The following is a 17,089-nucleotide window of genomic DNA, read 5'->3' on the forward strand; positions in this document are numbered from 1 at the left end:
TGTTCCCCAGCCAAGTTTTAAATAGTAAAGTAAGAGCCATTCTTTGAGCGAAGCTTTCTAAAATAAAATTGCCAAGAAAAATAAAGGCAATAAACGTCTCCAAGGCATTTCATTTGCTCTCCTTCAGAATTGATTTTTACACTCTGATCAGAAATGAATGGGTGACCACTATCATTTTATTTGTAGAAATAACTGTGGCTTTCAAGAAAGAACACCACTTAATTTTTGCTTTAAGAACACCCCAAGGAAATACTATTAAAATGAGTGAATGGAATAGTTGATTTAAGAGGAGGTGATCTGAGCCGAGAGCACACAGCTCTATCACCCAGAGAAACTGCTTCAAGTATCCGGCTTTTTCTGAGTCTGATCTACAAAAGTGGAATCTTCCTAAAATATTATTCCTATGGAATAAGCTCCAAGACATCTGTAGTAAAACTGAATTAACCTGACATTAATAGGTGTTTATATGTGTACGTATAAATAAAACTTGAACATTCTCCCACCAGCCCCCAATGTCTTGTTTTATTTCTGTTATGCCAAAACTCAGTGTTGACAATCTGCCTGACTTACAAGGATTCAGAAATGGAAATATTGTAGCCAGTGGAGGGAAAAATTTGCTTGTCACAAGAAAGGAATGTAAGTTTCTCGAGGACAAAAACAATGTTTTCTGAATATTTTGGAAATGTCAAGTTCTGACTGCTTTTCAGCTGTGAACCTGAAATAAGGGCCCACACCTGCTTCTCGGGTGGGCCTCATCCACACTGCCAGAGATTGGTAAAGGGGTAAGAAAATAGCTTCCTGGCTGGCTAGATCTTTGCTTTTCTAGATTGTCCTCACCAGGCATTCTGACCTCTACTATTTTCCCTTTTCTAGCCTGACCTTTGTTCTTGAACAAACAAAGGACTAGTTTATTTTCTGGTTCTAATCTGGTTTAGTCTTAAGCTTTGATTTAAGATACTCCTGCACACACGTTCACTTGTAGACATTACTGGCAGGCAGAGAGTTTGGGTCCAACGCGGCATAATTCTGGAAGAACAGTGGGTGTGTGGATATGGGAGGGTGTTGAGGGGCTGGGTGGAGGTGGGATTTCCCATTGGCCCTTCCCCTTTAGTCCACATACCTTGCTCACACCTGATTACCACAGCACCATAGATGGGATCATAGAGCTAATGCTGCAAGGGATCTCTTAGATCATCTATTCCAATCCCTCATTTTCAGAGGAAGAAACTGAGGCCCTTAGAGGTTAAGTGCCATACAACAGAGAAGACAGATTTTAGAGCTAGAAGGGACCTTTGAGGAAACTGAGGCCAAATTGAAATGACTTGCTGAAAGTCCCATAGGTAGTGAATGATAACCTTAATTAGAGACTTTTAATTTAATACATAGATGCATTCAATGATCTTTGATAATAATAATTATTATTAGTGGTAATAACAATAATAGCTATGTTTTTATGGTGCTATGTGGAGGTGATCTCATCTGCTTCCTACCACAAGCCTGCCAGGTAACTCACTGCCGTCTGCCTCATCAATTATCTAGCTGAGATGACAAACAAAAATCGTAAGGAGAAGGGGAAGGGCAGGCGAGCTAAAAGCAGGCACCCCAAGAACCCCAGAGTATTGTGGTGAAGGGCTAATGAGGTTTCTGAGGCTGCTGTGCTAAATGACTTTCCATTATCCTGCTTCTATGTCAAGTGAGATCATGCTTATAAAAGGCTTTGTGAACCTTGAAATCCTACCTAAGTGTGAGCTAGGAGATGATGGTCCTTTTTAAAATTGGCAATGCCTTTAGGTCTCCTTCCTTCAGAAGACTGTTACCTCCCATACTTTGCTGCCTTCCATGTGGCTCCCCTTAGGAATCCTGACTTTTCCTCTCCTACCCACTATTGTTTGCTACCTGTGATCTATAATGGAATGAGAACCCAGATAATTTGTCTTGTTAGAGTTGTTGATAAAGTAAGAATCAATGGGTCCTGAATGATGACCCTGATCAGTTTTTGACTATATTCTATAGATTTCAAAGTGTCTGGAGATGTGATATGTAATTGCACTTATACCCGTGACTTGACTTTGAACTACATTCAAGAGATTTTATTTTTGACTTTCTTGAATTCATATTAAGTGAACAAGAGATGTGAAATCTATGAAGACTGAATTCTGGGAGCAGCAGAGACTTCTTTTCCTTTCTAATTTTGGTTTGACTATTTCTGTACATGAAAATAATGGAGGAATCACAGAATCACGGAGTTTAAAGAAACTGACCAGGACAGTTAATTAATCCAAGTCAGCAAGAATTTATTAAGAGCTTACTATGTGTCAGACAGGAAGCAGATAGGTGACTCAATGGACAGTCCTGTAATTTGGGAAGACCTGAGTTCAAATCTAGCCTCAGACACTTACTAGCTATGTGACCCAGGGCAAGTCACCTAATCTCTGTTTGCCTTAATCTACTTGAGAAGGAATTGGTAGACCCCTCCTGGACTCCAGAATGTTTTCTAAGAAAACTCCATGGGCAGTATTGGGGTATATGGTCCACCAGGGCAGGAAGAGTCAAAATCAACTAAATGACTGAACAACAACACAGGTCAGTCACTATGCCAAGTGGTGAGGATACAAATAAAAGCCAAAAGGCATGCCCTCAAAGTGCTTCCATTTGATTTTGTTTTGAGTGAGGGAAAGCCGTGCAGGTTACCAGCCTCACTTCTCCTCCATCCTGGATCCGGTGACCAGATATTCATCAGGATGACTGGAGATGACCCAGGATGAGGCCATTGGGGTTAAGTGACTTGCCCAAGGTCACACAGCTAGTGAGTGTCAAGTGTCTGAGGTGAGATTTGAACTCAGGTCCTCCTGACTCCTGCACTGGTGCTCTACCCACTGCACCACCTAGTTGCCCTTGTGTGTAATGTATGTATTACAATAAGGGTCATAGAATCATAGCTTTAGAAATAGGAGAGGCATAAGAGATTTTCAGATCCAACCCTCTCATTTTCCAGATGAGTAAACTGAGGACTAGAGGAGTTAATGATCAATTCGCCCAAAGTCACCCAGGTTATAGCAGCAAAGCTGGGATGAGACACGGGTACATTGACCTCACATACACTCTTCTTTGTACTGTACCATGCATGTTGTCTCCCATCTGTCACTCACATGCTTGTTGATTGTGATGTTGTCCCAGTGACATTTGGTGAGAGGGACAAGGGAGACGTCTGCCTGCAAATGTTATGGACACAGGGGGAGGGATGAGGAAGAGGAGAATGTCTTTAAAAATATGTAACCCCATATCCCTGGGGGAAGTGGGAATTTGAGCTGGGTTATGAATAGCTCATTCCTCATAGCTGTAAGTCGCAGCAGTACAAGTACGAACTTGGATACATTCAGGTTTCCTCTCCTTCAATTCTATAAGACGAGACCATGAGGCCCCATCAGGGAACAGCATTCTCTTTTTGAACCAGAAAGATAGGGAAAGTGCTTGGAATTTGGTTTGGAAAGCTTTGAAGCCTTTCTCCAGAACTAGTAATCCTAGAAGGGCAGTCGAGCCGTGCACGCACACATCTCATCAAGTTCTTGGCTAAGCCATCCTGGCCTGGCTTTCAAGTACAAGAGGAGGGTTTTAGATGCCTGCAAGGGCATCAGGAGCCAGAAGTGTCTTAGGCTGCCAAAGAGCTAACAGTCCCAGACTGCCTTAATAGGTGTATCAAGTCCCAATCACAGGAGAGAGCGCTCCCACTGTACCCTGTTGGGCTACACTGAGTATACTGGGATGGTGCAGGGGGCAAAAAAGACAATCACCTTCAGATGAGGGTGGGTAGGGTCTGGCCACGGAGTCCTTTGAGGATGAACTAATGAACTGAGGATAGAGCTTGGAAAAGAGAAAAGGATGGATGGAGGTGGAGGACAGATTTGTGTCTCCTGTGGATGTCTCAAGGCACCCTGGTTTGGGGTGACATCTCCCCTCTATGGGACCCGCGACAGACAGGACCCAGGCTGGGGCAACCCTCCCAGGGAATGCCCAGACTTGTGGGCTCAGGGATGCCTCTTCTAGCACTCAGAACTAGCCCCGAACGGCCTCTTTCGGAGAGGCCACTTTGGGCGGCTGGGGTGGACTCCCGCCACCACGCGCGCCCCCTGCAGAGAGGGCAGAGCCGGGCGGCACCCCCGGAAGCCGTGACGTAACTTCAGGTCTCCGGGAATGGCCCAGGTGAAGGGAGGGGGCGCGGGCGCGCTCGTGGTCCGGAGCCAGGAGTCCTGACCCCCCAGGGCAGCCCTGCTGGAGGGAGGGGAGACAACAGGCCAGAGGCTTCGGGCTCGGAAGGCTTCGCGCGGGGGCAGAGGTGTGTGCTGGTGGGAGCATTTGAATCCAAGTCCCGCCCAAGGCCGGCCCGGATCCTTCAGGCTCCAGCCGCCTCCGCTGTCCTCTCAGTCTATTCTTATCAGAAGGCGCGGGGGAGGAGGGGAGGAGGGGAGGAGGGGAGGAGGAGAGGCTGTCTCTTTCCTCCTCCTCTCGTTCTCCCTCCTCCCCCTCCCTCCCGCTCTCCCTCCTCCTCCTCCTCCTTCTCCTCTCCCAGCGCCGCTTCCGCGGGTCACGTGTGCACATGACCACGCCCCCCCCCTGTCCCGCCCCCGCGGCTCCGCGCACGCGCCCTGCCATCCGGCAATCTTCCGGAGCCGTCTCCGGCGGGGGCGGCCCATGGCTTGGAGGGGCCTGGAGGGCTCGAACCCGGGCTCGGGCTCCGGGCGGCCCCTGGAGGAGGAGGAGGAGGAGGAGGAGGAGGAAGAAGAGGAGGAGGAGGAGGAGGAGGAGGCTGCGGCAGGCGCGACGGAGGAGGAGGAGGAGGAAGACGAGGAGGAGGAGGAGGAGGAGGAGGAAGGCCGGGGCCGGCTGCGCTGGGCCGGCTTCTCGGCCTGGCTGCACTGCGTGTGTGTGGTGGGCTTCGACCTGGAGCTGGGCCAGGCCGTGGAGGTGAGGCCGGGGGCCGCGCGGGAGCCCCCTAGCCTCCCCTCCCTTCCCCCAGGACAAAGGAAAGCCCCCCCTCTGTTCCTGCGCCCCCTGCCCCTCCCCCCCTCCCCCAACCTGCCCTTCCCCCCACGTCCCTCCCCCTCTCCTTGCCACCCCCCCCTTCTTTCCTGTTCCCTTTCCTCTTCTCCCCCTCTGTCCTCTCCACACCCTCCTGGCAGTCCTTCCCTTCTGTCCCCCTTCAGGCCTTGGCGCCCACAGCTGCTTATGTTACTCTTAGACCTAAAGGTCAAGAACTTGAGGTCCAGTCCCACCTGAGGCCCAGAGCACTGGGGGCCTTGCCCACGATCACAAAAGTACTTCTGTACTGGGCTGGATTCAAACGCAGGTCTGATGATTAAATCCAGGGCTCTTTGCACACACTACATCTCATTGACTGTGCTCAAGGATGGGCACAAAAGGGGCAACACAGTTGCTCTGCTTTGCTCCATTCATACTGGGTTTTTTCACTGACACATTGACTCTGGGAAAGCTAATGAGGGAGTATGCTTTGGATCCTTTAATAAGTGGAAGAAAGCAGTTGATAAGTGGAACCATAATAACGGAACTGCCTGGAACACTTTTTTGAGAGTGGGAAAAGGCCATGAGTATTTCTTTCCATTTACTACAGGATCCTAGAGCTAGAAAGCAGCTAGGTGGCTCAGTGGGTAGGGCTCTGGGCCTGGAGTTAGGAAGACCTGTTCAAATCCAGCTTCAAGGGCTTACTAGCTGTGTGACCCTGGGTTAGTCACTTAACCTCCCATTGTCTTAATGCACTGGAAATGGAAACAGCAAACCTCTCCAGTATCTTTGTCAAGAAAACCTTAAATGAAGAGTCAGAAAGAACTTAACAACTAAATAACAAAAAGAATCTAGAGCTGGCAGAGAACGGAGAGACCATTTAGCCCAAACCTCTCATCTTACAGAAGAGGAAACTGAGGCACAGATAGCTTAGAGGATTTATTGATCACCCAGGTATCTCAGATCATTCTTCTTCAAGCCCAGCACTCTTTGCATTGCACTCATTGGCTGTGCTGAGGATGGGGAGAAAAGGGATATGACTGCCTGATTCCCTGTTCTTTGTTCTATAAGTGTTCAGTTTTTCATTGACCCTCTTGGTTTGACTGACTTCATGGGGAGCAGGTGGAGCGAGGGAAGCTTGGGCTTGTGTGTTTGCAATTGACTTACAGAGCTGTAATAGAGAAAAGTGCCCTGACACTCTGGTGAAGTGCAAGTGGGAGGAGGCTGGGAGAAGCTGCAGGGACTTCAGAGCCATCCAGTCTTCCTCCCCACCCCACCCCCGTTTTACAGATGAAGAAACTGAGGCTTTCACTCTTGGTATATTCTACTCTTCTACAGAGTCTTTAATCTTTGAGCAAGCCCTTATATCAAGTGTTTTCTGTTTAAATTCATTTCCCTTTTTTTGATGGCTATTTCTTGTAACTGATGAGTGCTTCTGGAATATTTAGGAAGTAAATGTTAGGATGGGTGTAGAACAGGAAACATTGTCATGGTTTCATTTTTGGTGCAGAGGTGCTAGGCAAAAAGGAATTTGTGTTTGGTTTGTCCTTCCTATATGAAGAGTCCAGTATTTGTAGATGAAAAGGTCCTTTTAAAAATGGGTGTAAGTATTATGAACCGTCACTGTCTGTAGGGCATGGATTTCAAGTTTGGTTCAGTATTAGTGTTGGTTTTTTATTTCCTTTCATCTTGTGATCTACTGGTTTTGCCTTAAGACTGGCCAGTGTGAAGTGTGAAATCTGACTGTGGTACAGAGTTTTTCTTACCTAAGACAGCATGCTTATTGAATTTTAGACCATTTATTAAATGTCTCTCACGTTGCCAGGCACTGTGTTACAGAATGCAAAAACACCAAAGAAATGACTGTCTGACCTCAGGGACCTTCTGCTGATCTAAAGAAGGAATGGCTCTTTGATTGATCCTCTGGTTGGGAAGATCTGAGTTCTACCCTCTCCTTAAGGACCTGGGGCTAGTCATTTAACTTCTTAGTGTACCTGGAAACTCTCCAGGACTTTAAAGTGCTGGACAGGGACCCATCTGCATTAGTAGAGGGAGCTCCTTCTGCCATTGAGATTATAGGATGGGTGCCAGAAGGACGTCTGACTTGGACTTTAGGACCTTGTTAGCACTGCCCTCTAAGCAGATTTATAAAGATTATCAATTATACAATCTGAGTAGATGGGAGAGTTGAAGAATTAGTCAGGGGTAGTGAATGAACGGTTCATTAATTTATCAACAGGGGCAGCAGCTTTTGAAAGCTTTGGGGAAATGAAGAAATTTATAAACCATGTATAAACCTTACCATCTATGAACTTGAAATTCTATCTGCTTCTTGATGTCATTGCACTTGAATTCCTGAGAAATATGGTATTGAGGTTCAGTGGCTTTTATATTTGACAGTAGGAAACCTTTTGCTTTTGGCCCCTGTTAGAAACAAACCTTGTCCCTATTCTTCTCACACCTCCCCCCCAACCCCCCATCCTTCAGAATAGCATTAGATTAATCCTTCTCATACAGTCTTCTTGCTAGTGTGGCAAGATTATCCTTAGTGGATTGTGGGGACCCCGCATAAATCTCACACTGGGTACAGATCTCTGAACATTTTGATTCAGATGAAATATGCTTAACAAATATTAAGGTCAATTTTGAATGGGAAAAGTTCACTTAACGGTGACCATCAGTCTAGGGATTATTTTAGAAAAGGCACTTCCTCCAAATCTGGCTTTGGAATTGAGGCTGATTGTATGCATATATGCACCTTATATATGTGCTTTCTTTTAGATTTTACATGAATAAATTTTGATATATTTTATTTTTATGTTACATAAATTCCTTCAAGTACCTCTCCCTTTCCTCTTTTACAGAGCCATCCCATATAACAAGTTAAAAAACAGGGGGAAAAGAAGAGAAACAAATCAGCAAAACCAATTAATACCGTTCAAAAGTCTGAAAATATGTGTGTTGTTCCCACCCCAGGGCCTCTGCCAGAGAGTGTGGGAGGAGGGAGGGAGCTGTTTTCTTTGGGGCCAGGCTTGCTCTTGGGAATTCTGCAGAATTCATTCCAGTTGTTTTGTGGTTCTCCTTTGCACTGACTTTGCTGGGTGTTTTGTGTGCTTAGCTCTGCTGATTTCACTGTCTCCATTCATAGAAGTCTTTCTAGGCTTCTCTGTGTTCATGGTATTTGTCATTTCTTATAACATAGTAATTAACCTTAGATGACTTCACATACCACAGTTTTGTATGGCCATTCCTCAGTTGATGGGCATCAACTTTTCCAGTTCTTTGCTGCTACAAAAAAATGCTTCTATAAATATTTTTGTGTCTGTGGAGACTTCTTATCAATGGCCTCATTGGTTTATATGCCTGGTAGTGGAATCACTGGGTCAAAGGGTATGGATATTTTAGTCACTTTACCTGTAAATCCAAACTGCTTTCCAGAATGGTGGTGCTGATTCAGAGCTCCAGCGGCCATGCACTGGTGTCTCTATTTTCCCACAAGTCCTTCAGTAGTAATTGATCCCATCTTTTGTCCTCTTTGCCAGTTTGCTAGATAGTAAGTGAAACCTCAGGGATTTTTCTTGTGCTCTGGAGCATTCTTCCATATGGTTATTAATAGTTTCTAATTCTTTTGTGAAATTTATTTTTATTCTTTGACCACTTATCTTTTGGGAATTGGCTTTTTGTCTTAGATCTATTAGTTATGTCCATATCTTGGATATCAAATTTATATGAAAATTTAGGATTTTTTTCCCCATTTAATTCTTCCCTTCTTAACCTAGTTGCATTAATTTTCTTGTGTAGAAACTTTTCAGTTTCCTGTAATCCAAGTTGTCTGCTTTATTTTTTGTAAATGTTGCTCTCTCTTGTTTAGTTAAGAAACCTTTGATATTCACTGGGAGCATTTCTTCTTTTTTTATTGCTTCGGTGAGTTCCCCAGAATGGTGAGATCTGGGTCAACTTGTATCTATGGGGAGAGAGTTGGTGTGAGATTCTGGCCTACTGTTCTTGGTGCTGGTTTGTCATTGCCTTTTCCCAGTGCACGGTAGAAACATGTAAATACTAGATTCCTACTAGCTAGTAACTGATGTTAACTGGTTTTAAGTAAGAAATACCAGTAAGATTAAAGAATATTGAATGTAAACCCTTTGAAAGTAGAGACTTCTTTTGTTTTATCTCTGTGTGATCCGGCTTAGCATAGTGCTTTGCATGTAATAGCAACTTAATAAATCTTGACAGGGTAGACTCATTGAGGCAGAGGAGGAGAGGATCCAGGAGAATGGGTGATTGACGTATTAGAAATTGTGGAGGATTCAGAAATGCTGAGGACTGAGAAAAGACCATTGTATTTATTAATTCAGAGAGGGCTGGTAAGTTTTGAGTGAGCAGTTTCAATGGAATGGTGGGATCCCAAGCCAGATTCCAAGAAGTGAGTGGGATGTTCCCAAGCCTGTGTAGGTGACCTTGTAGGATTGTGGCCCTGCATTGGAGGAGAGAGACAGGACCACAGTTTGAGGGGAGGTCAAGGTTAAGTGAATGTTATTTGAGGGTGGGATGAATTGGGCATTCAGGCAGGGGGGAAGAAATTAGTCTTCTTGTCTGATGAGGGGAGCTGGGAGAGACCACCAGGCTTGGAGCCTGAGTCAAAGGCCACCCCAGAGACTCAATGTCTGTGTGACCCTGGGCAAGTTACTTACCCTCTGTCTGCCTCTGTGTCGTCATCTGTAAAATGGGGGTAATAATAGCACCTACCTCCCAGTGTTGTTGTGAGGCTACAGTGAGATCATTAAGAGCCCTTAGCACAGTGCTTGGCACATAGTAAGCACTGTATAGAAATTTTGGCTATTATCTTATTATGCAATTTCCCGCTCTAAAATTTATGACCCAAAGATTATTCTATATGTGGAAAGGACTTTAATCATTATATCAATGTCAACCATTGTTATTATTTTTAAATATAGTTGTTTGAAATACATCTTCCCTCTGCTTGAGTTTGTTTCTGCTTTTCTTGTAAAGCCAGGCCCAGTGCCACCCTCTCCGTGAAGACTTTCCTCACTCTGCTTTTTGGCAGTGACTTTTCCCTCTTGCACTCATGGTCTGTAGCTCTCTCAGCCTCATCAGTGTCTGTGTCCTCGGCCTTCACTGGCCTATAAACTTCAGTGGGGTCAGCACTGCCTTAGCTCAGCCTACTCTTTTCCTCAGGCCTGCAGTGATCAGCAGCCACTACTTCCCAGCCAAAGTTTTACTCATTTGAATTAAAATGCTCTTTTTGATTGACCTAGAACTAGTGATTTGGGGTGTGGGTGTAGGTCAAAATGACCTCTTAGTGCCAAACAGAGGCCTTTCTAGTTGATCCTGGAGGTGATGGCGAGTCAGATGAGAGTAAGTAGAGATGGCTAGTGTGGACAAAAGGGAGGAGAAAGATAGGACAGTCACCCAAGGGGATAGGAGGGTCTAGTGAAGGGTTTTTAAGGATGGGGAAGATTTAGGTATGTTTGAGAGCAGTAGGGAGAGAAGCAGTTGCTGAGGTGAGAGGGAGAGAGGGCACGGTTGAGAATGCAGTCTGCTGGAGAAACCAGAAGAGGATGGGATCAAGAACCCATGTCGAGGGCCCTTTGTCACAGACTAGAACAGCAGGAGAGACTGGGAGATGATGACAAGGGACCTGGAGGGAGAGAGAATGGGAGAAGAGGGAGCTTTCTCTTGTCAGGTGGCCTCCTGGCAAGGTTCTAAGGTGGGAAGGGGGTGTTTGTGTGAGAGAGAATGAAGGCTTCTGTGGGCACTGAGGTTGGGAATCACTGAGGGAGGCACCGGAGGACAGAAGGCTTCACCTGCTGCATTCGGAATGTGCCCAGTCAGCAAGGTGAGGAGGCCAGCTACAGCTTTCTTCAGTGGCTGTAGAGGAGGAGATGAGGTGCAGGCCAGTGAGGTCTGATGAGAAGAGCGCCTCTAGGAGTGGGGTGGGGAGGGGAGGACTGAGGAAGGAGAAGAGGGCCCGGGACTGTAGAGCACAATTGGAAAGACTGCACTAAGGTTGGAGAAGGAGGCAAGTAGAGTCAGAACCTGAGAGTACAAAGAAGTAGAAGAATGAGAGGTCTCCATGAGGGTGAAGAAGGGGTGTTGAGAGGAGAGAAATGGTAGGAGGTGAAAGCCAGAGAGGGTCGTGCCAGAATTTCGGATTAATCGGTCAGCAAATATTTACTAAGTGCTTACCATGTGCTGCTTTGTTCTGTGCTAGGACTTGGCACAGGTAGGCACTCTTGGGGGCTCCAAAGCCCTCAGGCAGGTACTGTCAGGGCTCCCGCCTGAAGCCATTCTAGTTTGTTATAGCTGGTGGATATTTGTACCCCACTGAATGAACCCTTAGAAATCCTGGGGAGCCATTGGAGTAGCTTGACAGTGACTTTAGTTTGAATCCCTTGACAGTTATAGCTAGTTAATTATGAAGTTGTCTCTTCTTTATAAAGAAAAAACTTAATTAAAAGTTAATAAGTTTCAACCAGAAATCAAAGTTGTAAAGTGGATATGAAAGCATAAACTTCATGTAATTTGCTAAAATGAAAAGGATCTTCAAAAGAGGAACAGAATAAGCACAAACTTATTTTTTGCTCTGCCCTTTTCTGATCTTTTCACTTGTGTATTTAATAGACTTTTGGGCTGGAGTTTTTTTTTTTTTTGGTACATGCATGTTTTATTTATGCTTTATTTACTCTCATTTGTATAATGCTTTCTTATATCTCTTTGTGTTTTTCATATTTATTGCTTTTTGTTGTGGCATAATATTCTGTTCCATTGACAAACCACAACTTTATTAGCCATCCCTGACTGTTAGACGAGATGCTGTTTCCAGATATAAAATTGTTTTCTGGTTTCTCCCTAGTATTATATACCAGAGTTGAAGGAAATTACTTCTGCCTAGGGTCAACATGAATGTTGTATACCCAACTTGTTTTTACAGTTTCTGCCGGGCAGCTGGGTGGTGCAGTGGGTAGAGCACCAATGCAGAAATCAGGAGGACCTGGGTTCAAATATCACCTCAGACACTTGACACTCATTAGCTGTGTGACCTTGGGCAAGTTACTTAACCCCAATTCCTCATCCTGGGTCATCTCCAGTCATCCTGATGAATATCTGATCACTGGATTCAGATGACTCTGAAGAAGAAGTGAGGCTGGTGACCTGCACAGCCTTCCCTCACTCCAAACAAAGTCAAGTGCAAGTCACGTCATCATTTCTCTGATGGCATGGTCTTCTTCGGCAGCATAGGATGAACACACCTTCTGGCATACGTTGTATTTTCAAAAATGCAGTAATGTAGTGAGTGATGAGAATCTATCCATTTGGTAAATGAAGAAACTGAAATTGGCCCAATGTGTGACATCCGTGGCAGAGATTTAAAAAAAAAAAAAAAAGCCCTTACTGGATTTCTGAATGTAGTTGTTCAGCATTGAATATTCAGAACTTCCTTTTGGGCTAGGGAAATAGTGGCCTTTCTAAGGAGAGGCCTGTATAACATGGAACACATAATTAATAAATAAAGGTTAAAATATCTTCTAGGATGATAAGATTAAAAACTGAAGATAACCTGAGAGATCATTAGTGCCCTCATTTTATAGATGAGAAAACTGAGGCGCAGAAGATCACATGACTTGCTTGTCTTAATTTTTTAAAAAATAAATTTTATTTTTAAAATTATCAACCAATTTTCCTTTCTCTCACCTCCCCCCCTCCCCTGGGGAATAAGCTCTTTTAAAAAATGAAATATTCTTTTTAAAATTATTAAGCATTCATTTTTTCCTCCCTGTTGTCTCCCCTAACCCCAGAAAAAGAAAGAAAAAAAAAAAAAGAAAACCAGAACCCTTGCAACAAATGTAAATAGTTGAGTAAGATAAATTCCCATATTGACCATGTCTAAAAAAGTGTCTTATTCTACATGTTAGTCCATCACTCCTGGGAGATGGGTAGTATTCTTCTGCAATTGTGATTTCTTTGATCAGAATTCTTAGGTCTTTCAGACTCCATCTTTTTTAATGTTAATATCATACATTATTTTCTTGCTTCTACCTCCTCCACTTTGCAACAGTCCAAGCAAATCTTCAGTTTTCTCCAGAACTGTCTTTCTTCAACAGGTCAACAGATTTGAATACATTTCGCTTGACTGCCTTATCTAATATACCACATTGTTGTTTCGATAATATTTTCAAACTATTAAACTCAAAACTTTTGAAAAATTCAATTTTATCAGTTCCAGATTCTCATCCACCCTCCACCCAGCCATTGAGAAGTCAAGAAAAATAAAACCTATCACAGACATGTATAGACATGCAAAACAGATTTCTGCATTAGCCATGTTTCACCATCACCAAAAGAAAAAAAAAAGAAATAGAAGAAAATATGCCTCAATTTGCTTTCTGATTCCCATCATTTTTCTACCTGGAGGTGGAGAGCACAGTGGTATTCCATCACATTCATACATCATGACCTCGTAGTGGGGCAAGGGGTATGCACATATAAACTCCAACCTTTGGCATAAGTTCCTTGAAGGCAGGAACTCTTTTTTTTTTTTTTTTTAATTTTTAGCTCCTGGCCGTTTGGCACTAAATAAAATGCTTGATGGTTGGTTCTTCCGGGACAATATAGTTTATGAAAATAACAGGAAAATAAACACAGGATAATTTGTTGTTGAAGGAGAAATTATGAAAAATCCTGATTCTGTTCATTTCCTGTTTCCTCGTGGAGTTATTATACAAATGGGATTTTATCTGCCATGAACTCTAGGGAGAGACCGAGGAAGAATCACAAAGAACTCGCCTCAGGTGTGCATCCTGAGCTCTTTACAAGCCATTGTTGACTTTCAGATGATGAAAAGGAAAGGGGGGAGGGTAGACCTAAAAACTTGTTCCAGTTATTTATCTCTTTGGTGATTGTATTCTAAGCACTAAAAGAATGAGTGGGATGAAAAGTTAATGCAATGAGATTGAAGTGGAAATGAAAAGTTTTAGAAAAATGAAACTGGCAAACCGTATCCTAACTCTGAATCACTTAGAAAGCCAAGGGCTTAAAAAAAAAAAAAGAAAACCAGAGACTTGGAATATTTTACTTTTTAGGAGAAATGATTTTTATGGTTCCCTGTAGATGGTTGCGGTATTATCTATGATCCAGTTGAACTCACATGATCCAATAAAAAGGAAGCTATACTTTGGGGAAAAGGTTAATTTGTTACTCATATTTAGTGTTTCCCGCCAAAATCCTGAAAATCTCATAGCGTCCATTGAATTTTACAGTTATCTGTGTTTTCGTTGAGTTCAGAAGTTGGAGTCAGGAAGACCTACTTTTGAATCCTATCTCAGACACTTAGTAGCTGTGTGACCCTGGACTGATCATTTAAACTATGCTTCAGTTTCTTCACCTGTAGGGTAGGGATAATAACACCAATCTCCCAGGGTGGTTGTGAGGTTAAAGTGAATTAACACATGTGTGTAAAGTGCTTTTCAACCTTTGAAGTGATGTATAAGAGATAGTTATTATTAATGCCTTTTAAAGAGCTGTATAAATGCTATAATAATTTTACATTTGTGTTTATTGAAGAATATTTGGAATATCTTCATGTTCAAGCATGTAAATGGTCACTGATCTTGTTTCTGGAGATGGAGGCCACTACCCATTCTCGCCTGCTTGTCATTTACCACATTAGACTTTGGCTTGCTAGATCACTGAGCCACCCCACTCACCCAATGTGTGCTGAGCTCTTTCTCCTTTTCTCTTGACATCAAGAGACTGCCAGTGCAGCACAGATACCGCTCAGCAGGGTTCGACATTTGCATCTGTGGTGAGTTTAAGATGTAAAAGACATGCTCATCAGTTTGGCAGAGGACACAAATCAGGGAGACATAAGACGAATTCCCCAAATGGAAGGCTAACTGTTGCCAAGTTTGATGTGGCATGTAAGTGGTACAGACCATAATTCCTATTACGTTTTGGGGTGTGTGTGTGTGTGTGTGTGTGTGTGTGTGTGTGTGTGTGTGTGTGTGTGTGTGTGTACACGTATACACTTCAGTTTGGGCAGCAGAAGACTTCATGGATGGGATAGGATTTGAGCCAGAGTTGTAGGGGGATAGGGGTAGGATATGGGATTTTGATGAGCAAAGGGGGTAGGGGAGGGGACCAAGATGTAGCTAAGATGCTGAGGTTGAAATGCTTGATGCATGTGCTTTGAGGGTGAGAAATCTCATTGTAGGAATTTTAAACTAGCTAGGAGAAGTGAAGAGATGCAGAAGAATTTCTGGTACTTAAGAGATTTGGACTCAGATCTAGCATTCCTTGCTCACCACTTCAGAGTACCCATCTCTTCCCTCCAACCAAGGTCATTAAAAAAACAACCATGCCTTTCTTTGGAAGATCCTCTCCAAATGTTTGTGGACTGCCTTTGACATTTGTTGGATGAGTGTTCAAAAGAATTCAGAGAATATGCTGCAGTTTAAAATTAGCTTCTTAAAGTTGACACTGGGTGTCCCTCTTAGATCTTTAAACTTATTTGAATCTAGCATGTTTTGGAGATGGATTAATTTGACTTTGGTCACAGTGGTTGGGTTTTGATTCTAGCCTTCTGTCTAGAATTGCCATCCTGGATTGTGAATATTTTAAAAATGAGATGAAATCCTAGGACCTAGGACTGGTGCTAGAAAGGACCTTGCAGATTATTTGCTAGTTCGTTTTTATAGATGGGGAAACCCTGGAGTGTCAGTGACTTGACCAGGGCTCTCTTGGGCTGTCTTGTTGCAGTTAGACTTTGATCCCAAGACCTCTGTCTGACTATTGTCTGGCTCCCTTGACACAGTTTCACTGCTGGAATCAAACTTGGGAACTGTTTTGTTACCGCTACAGTAACGGGGTGCCTTTGTACAGATTGGATACTTAATAACTGGAATTGCATTATAACTGTAATTGAATGAAATCTTTAAAGGTTGTTTGTTTGATATTCTGTTTAGACTGTGTCACATTTGCTGAAATCTTTTACTCTCATCCTAGATTTAACTTTAATCATGATTTTGTAAAACTGTAGCATTTATCTGTAAAGATAATTCTATCGGAATCAGAGGTCCTGTGGCAGCAAGTTAGTTCAAATGAGGGGCAGCTAGGACCCAAGTTTATGCAGACCCTTTGCTTAGGCAAAGGCTGACTGCTGCAACATGGTAACAAAGGTCTGGGGGTGGTATTAACTATTTGAGGACTGGACATGCAGGAATATGAGTCTGAGAGTGGATTCCATACTACGAGATTAGTCTGTGGAGGGAAAAGGACAGGGCAGACACATGTAGAATTAGGCCCACGTTCAGAGCAAAGGCCTTCGCACTGCAAGAAAGAAGGGAGCAGGTGAGGACAGGAGGCCTTAGAGTATGACCACCTCTCTGGTCCTGGCCTGTCATCAGTATGTAGAGGAAAGCCCGGCTTTTACTGCTTGTATTAAGAAACAGACCCAAAACTTATGTCATTGCAGTGCTGTGGTGCCTTAGGCTAGAAAGAGAGAGCAGCCAGTGGCTGAGACCTTGTAGTTTGGGAGCCGTTTGTAGGGTTGGAAAAGGGAGGTGAAGAGACTGTCCCATGGTGTCTTTCCCTTTAAGATTTATTTTTCCTATCTTTGGTCTTCTCTCAGTAGAGGGCTGTCATATATGCCAGACTGTATTGCTAATAAAAGATGCAAAATGCAGATAACACCAGAAAAAGTTGGCTATGATTCTTCAGTGTGTCAGGTTTGATCTGAATTTTTCTCTTTGATAGTTATCTCCTTGAATCAGTCCTCTTCTTTTAGGGCAGGGACAGGGAACCTGTGGCCTCAAGGCCACATGTGGCCTTCTAGGTCCTTAAGTGCTACCCTTTGACTGAATTTAAACTTCATAGAACAAGTCACCTTAATAAAAGGATTTCTTTTGTAAAACTTGGACTCAGTCAAAAGGCCACCCTAGTAGGCCACATGTGGCCTTGAGACTGCAAGTTCCCCACATCTGCTTTAGGGCATGTTGATGTTGGAAATTGGAAGATTTGACAAAGGCCATGGGAGTCTGATGCAGGGACTGAG

The 17,089-nt window shown here is 43.7% G+C and overlaps 1 protein-coding gene across 1 annotated transcript in view; it reads left to right on the top strand.

Annotated features, from left to right (window-relative positions):
• The first annotated feature begins 4,674 nt into the window (after positions 1–4,674).
• Positions 4,675–17,089, top strand: part of DENND6A (DENN domain containing 6A) — a 65,250-nt gene continuing 52,835 nt past the window's right edge. The window contains exon 1 of the mRNA XM_072598853.1: positions 4,675–4,962. Coding sequence (XP_072454954.1) covers positions 4,690–4,962 — 273 coding nt within the window. The 5' untranslated portion in view covers positions 4,675–4,689. The remainder of the gene's footprint in view (positions 4,963–17,089) is intronic.

This window comes from Notamacropus eugenii, chromosome 3, assembly GCF_028372415.1.
Source record: "Notamacropus eugenii isolate mMacEug1 chromosome 3, mMacEug1.pri_v2, whole genome shotgun sequence".
Classification (NCBI taxonomy): domain Eukaryota; kingdom Metazoa; phylum Chordata; class Mammalia; order Diprotodontia; family Macropodidae; genus Notamacropus; species Notamacropus eugenii.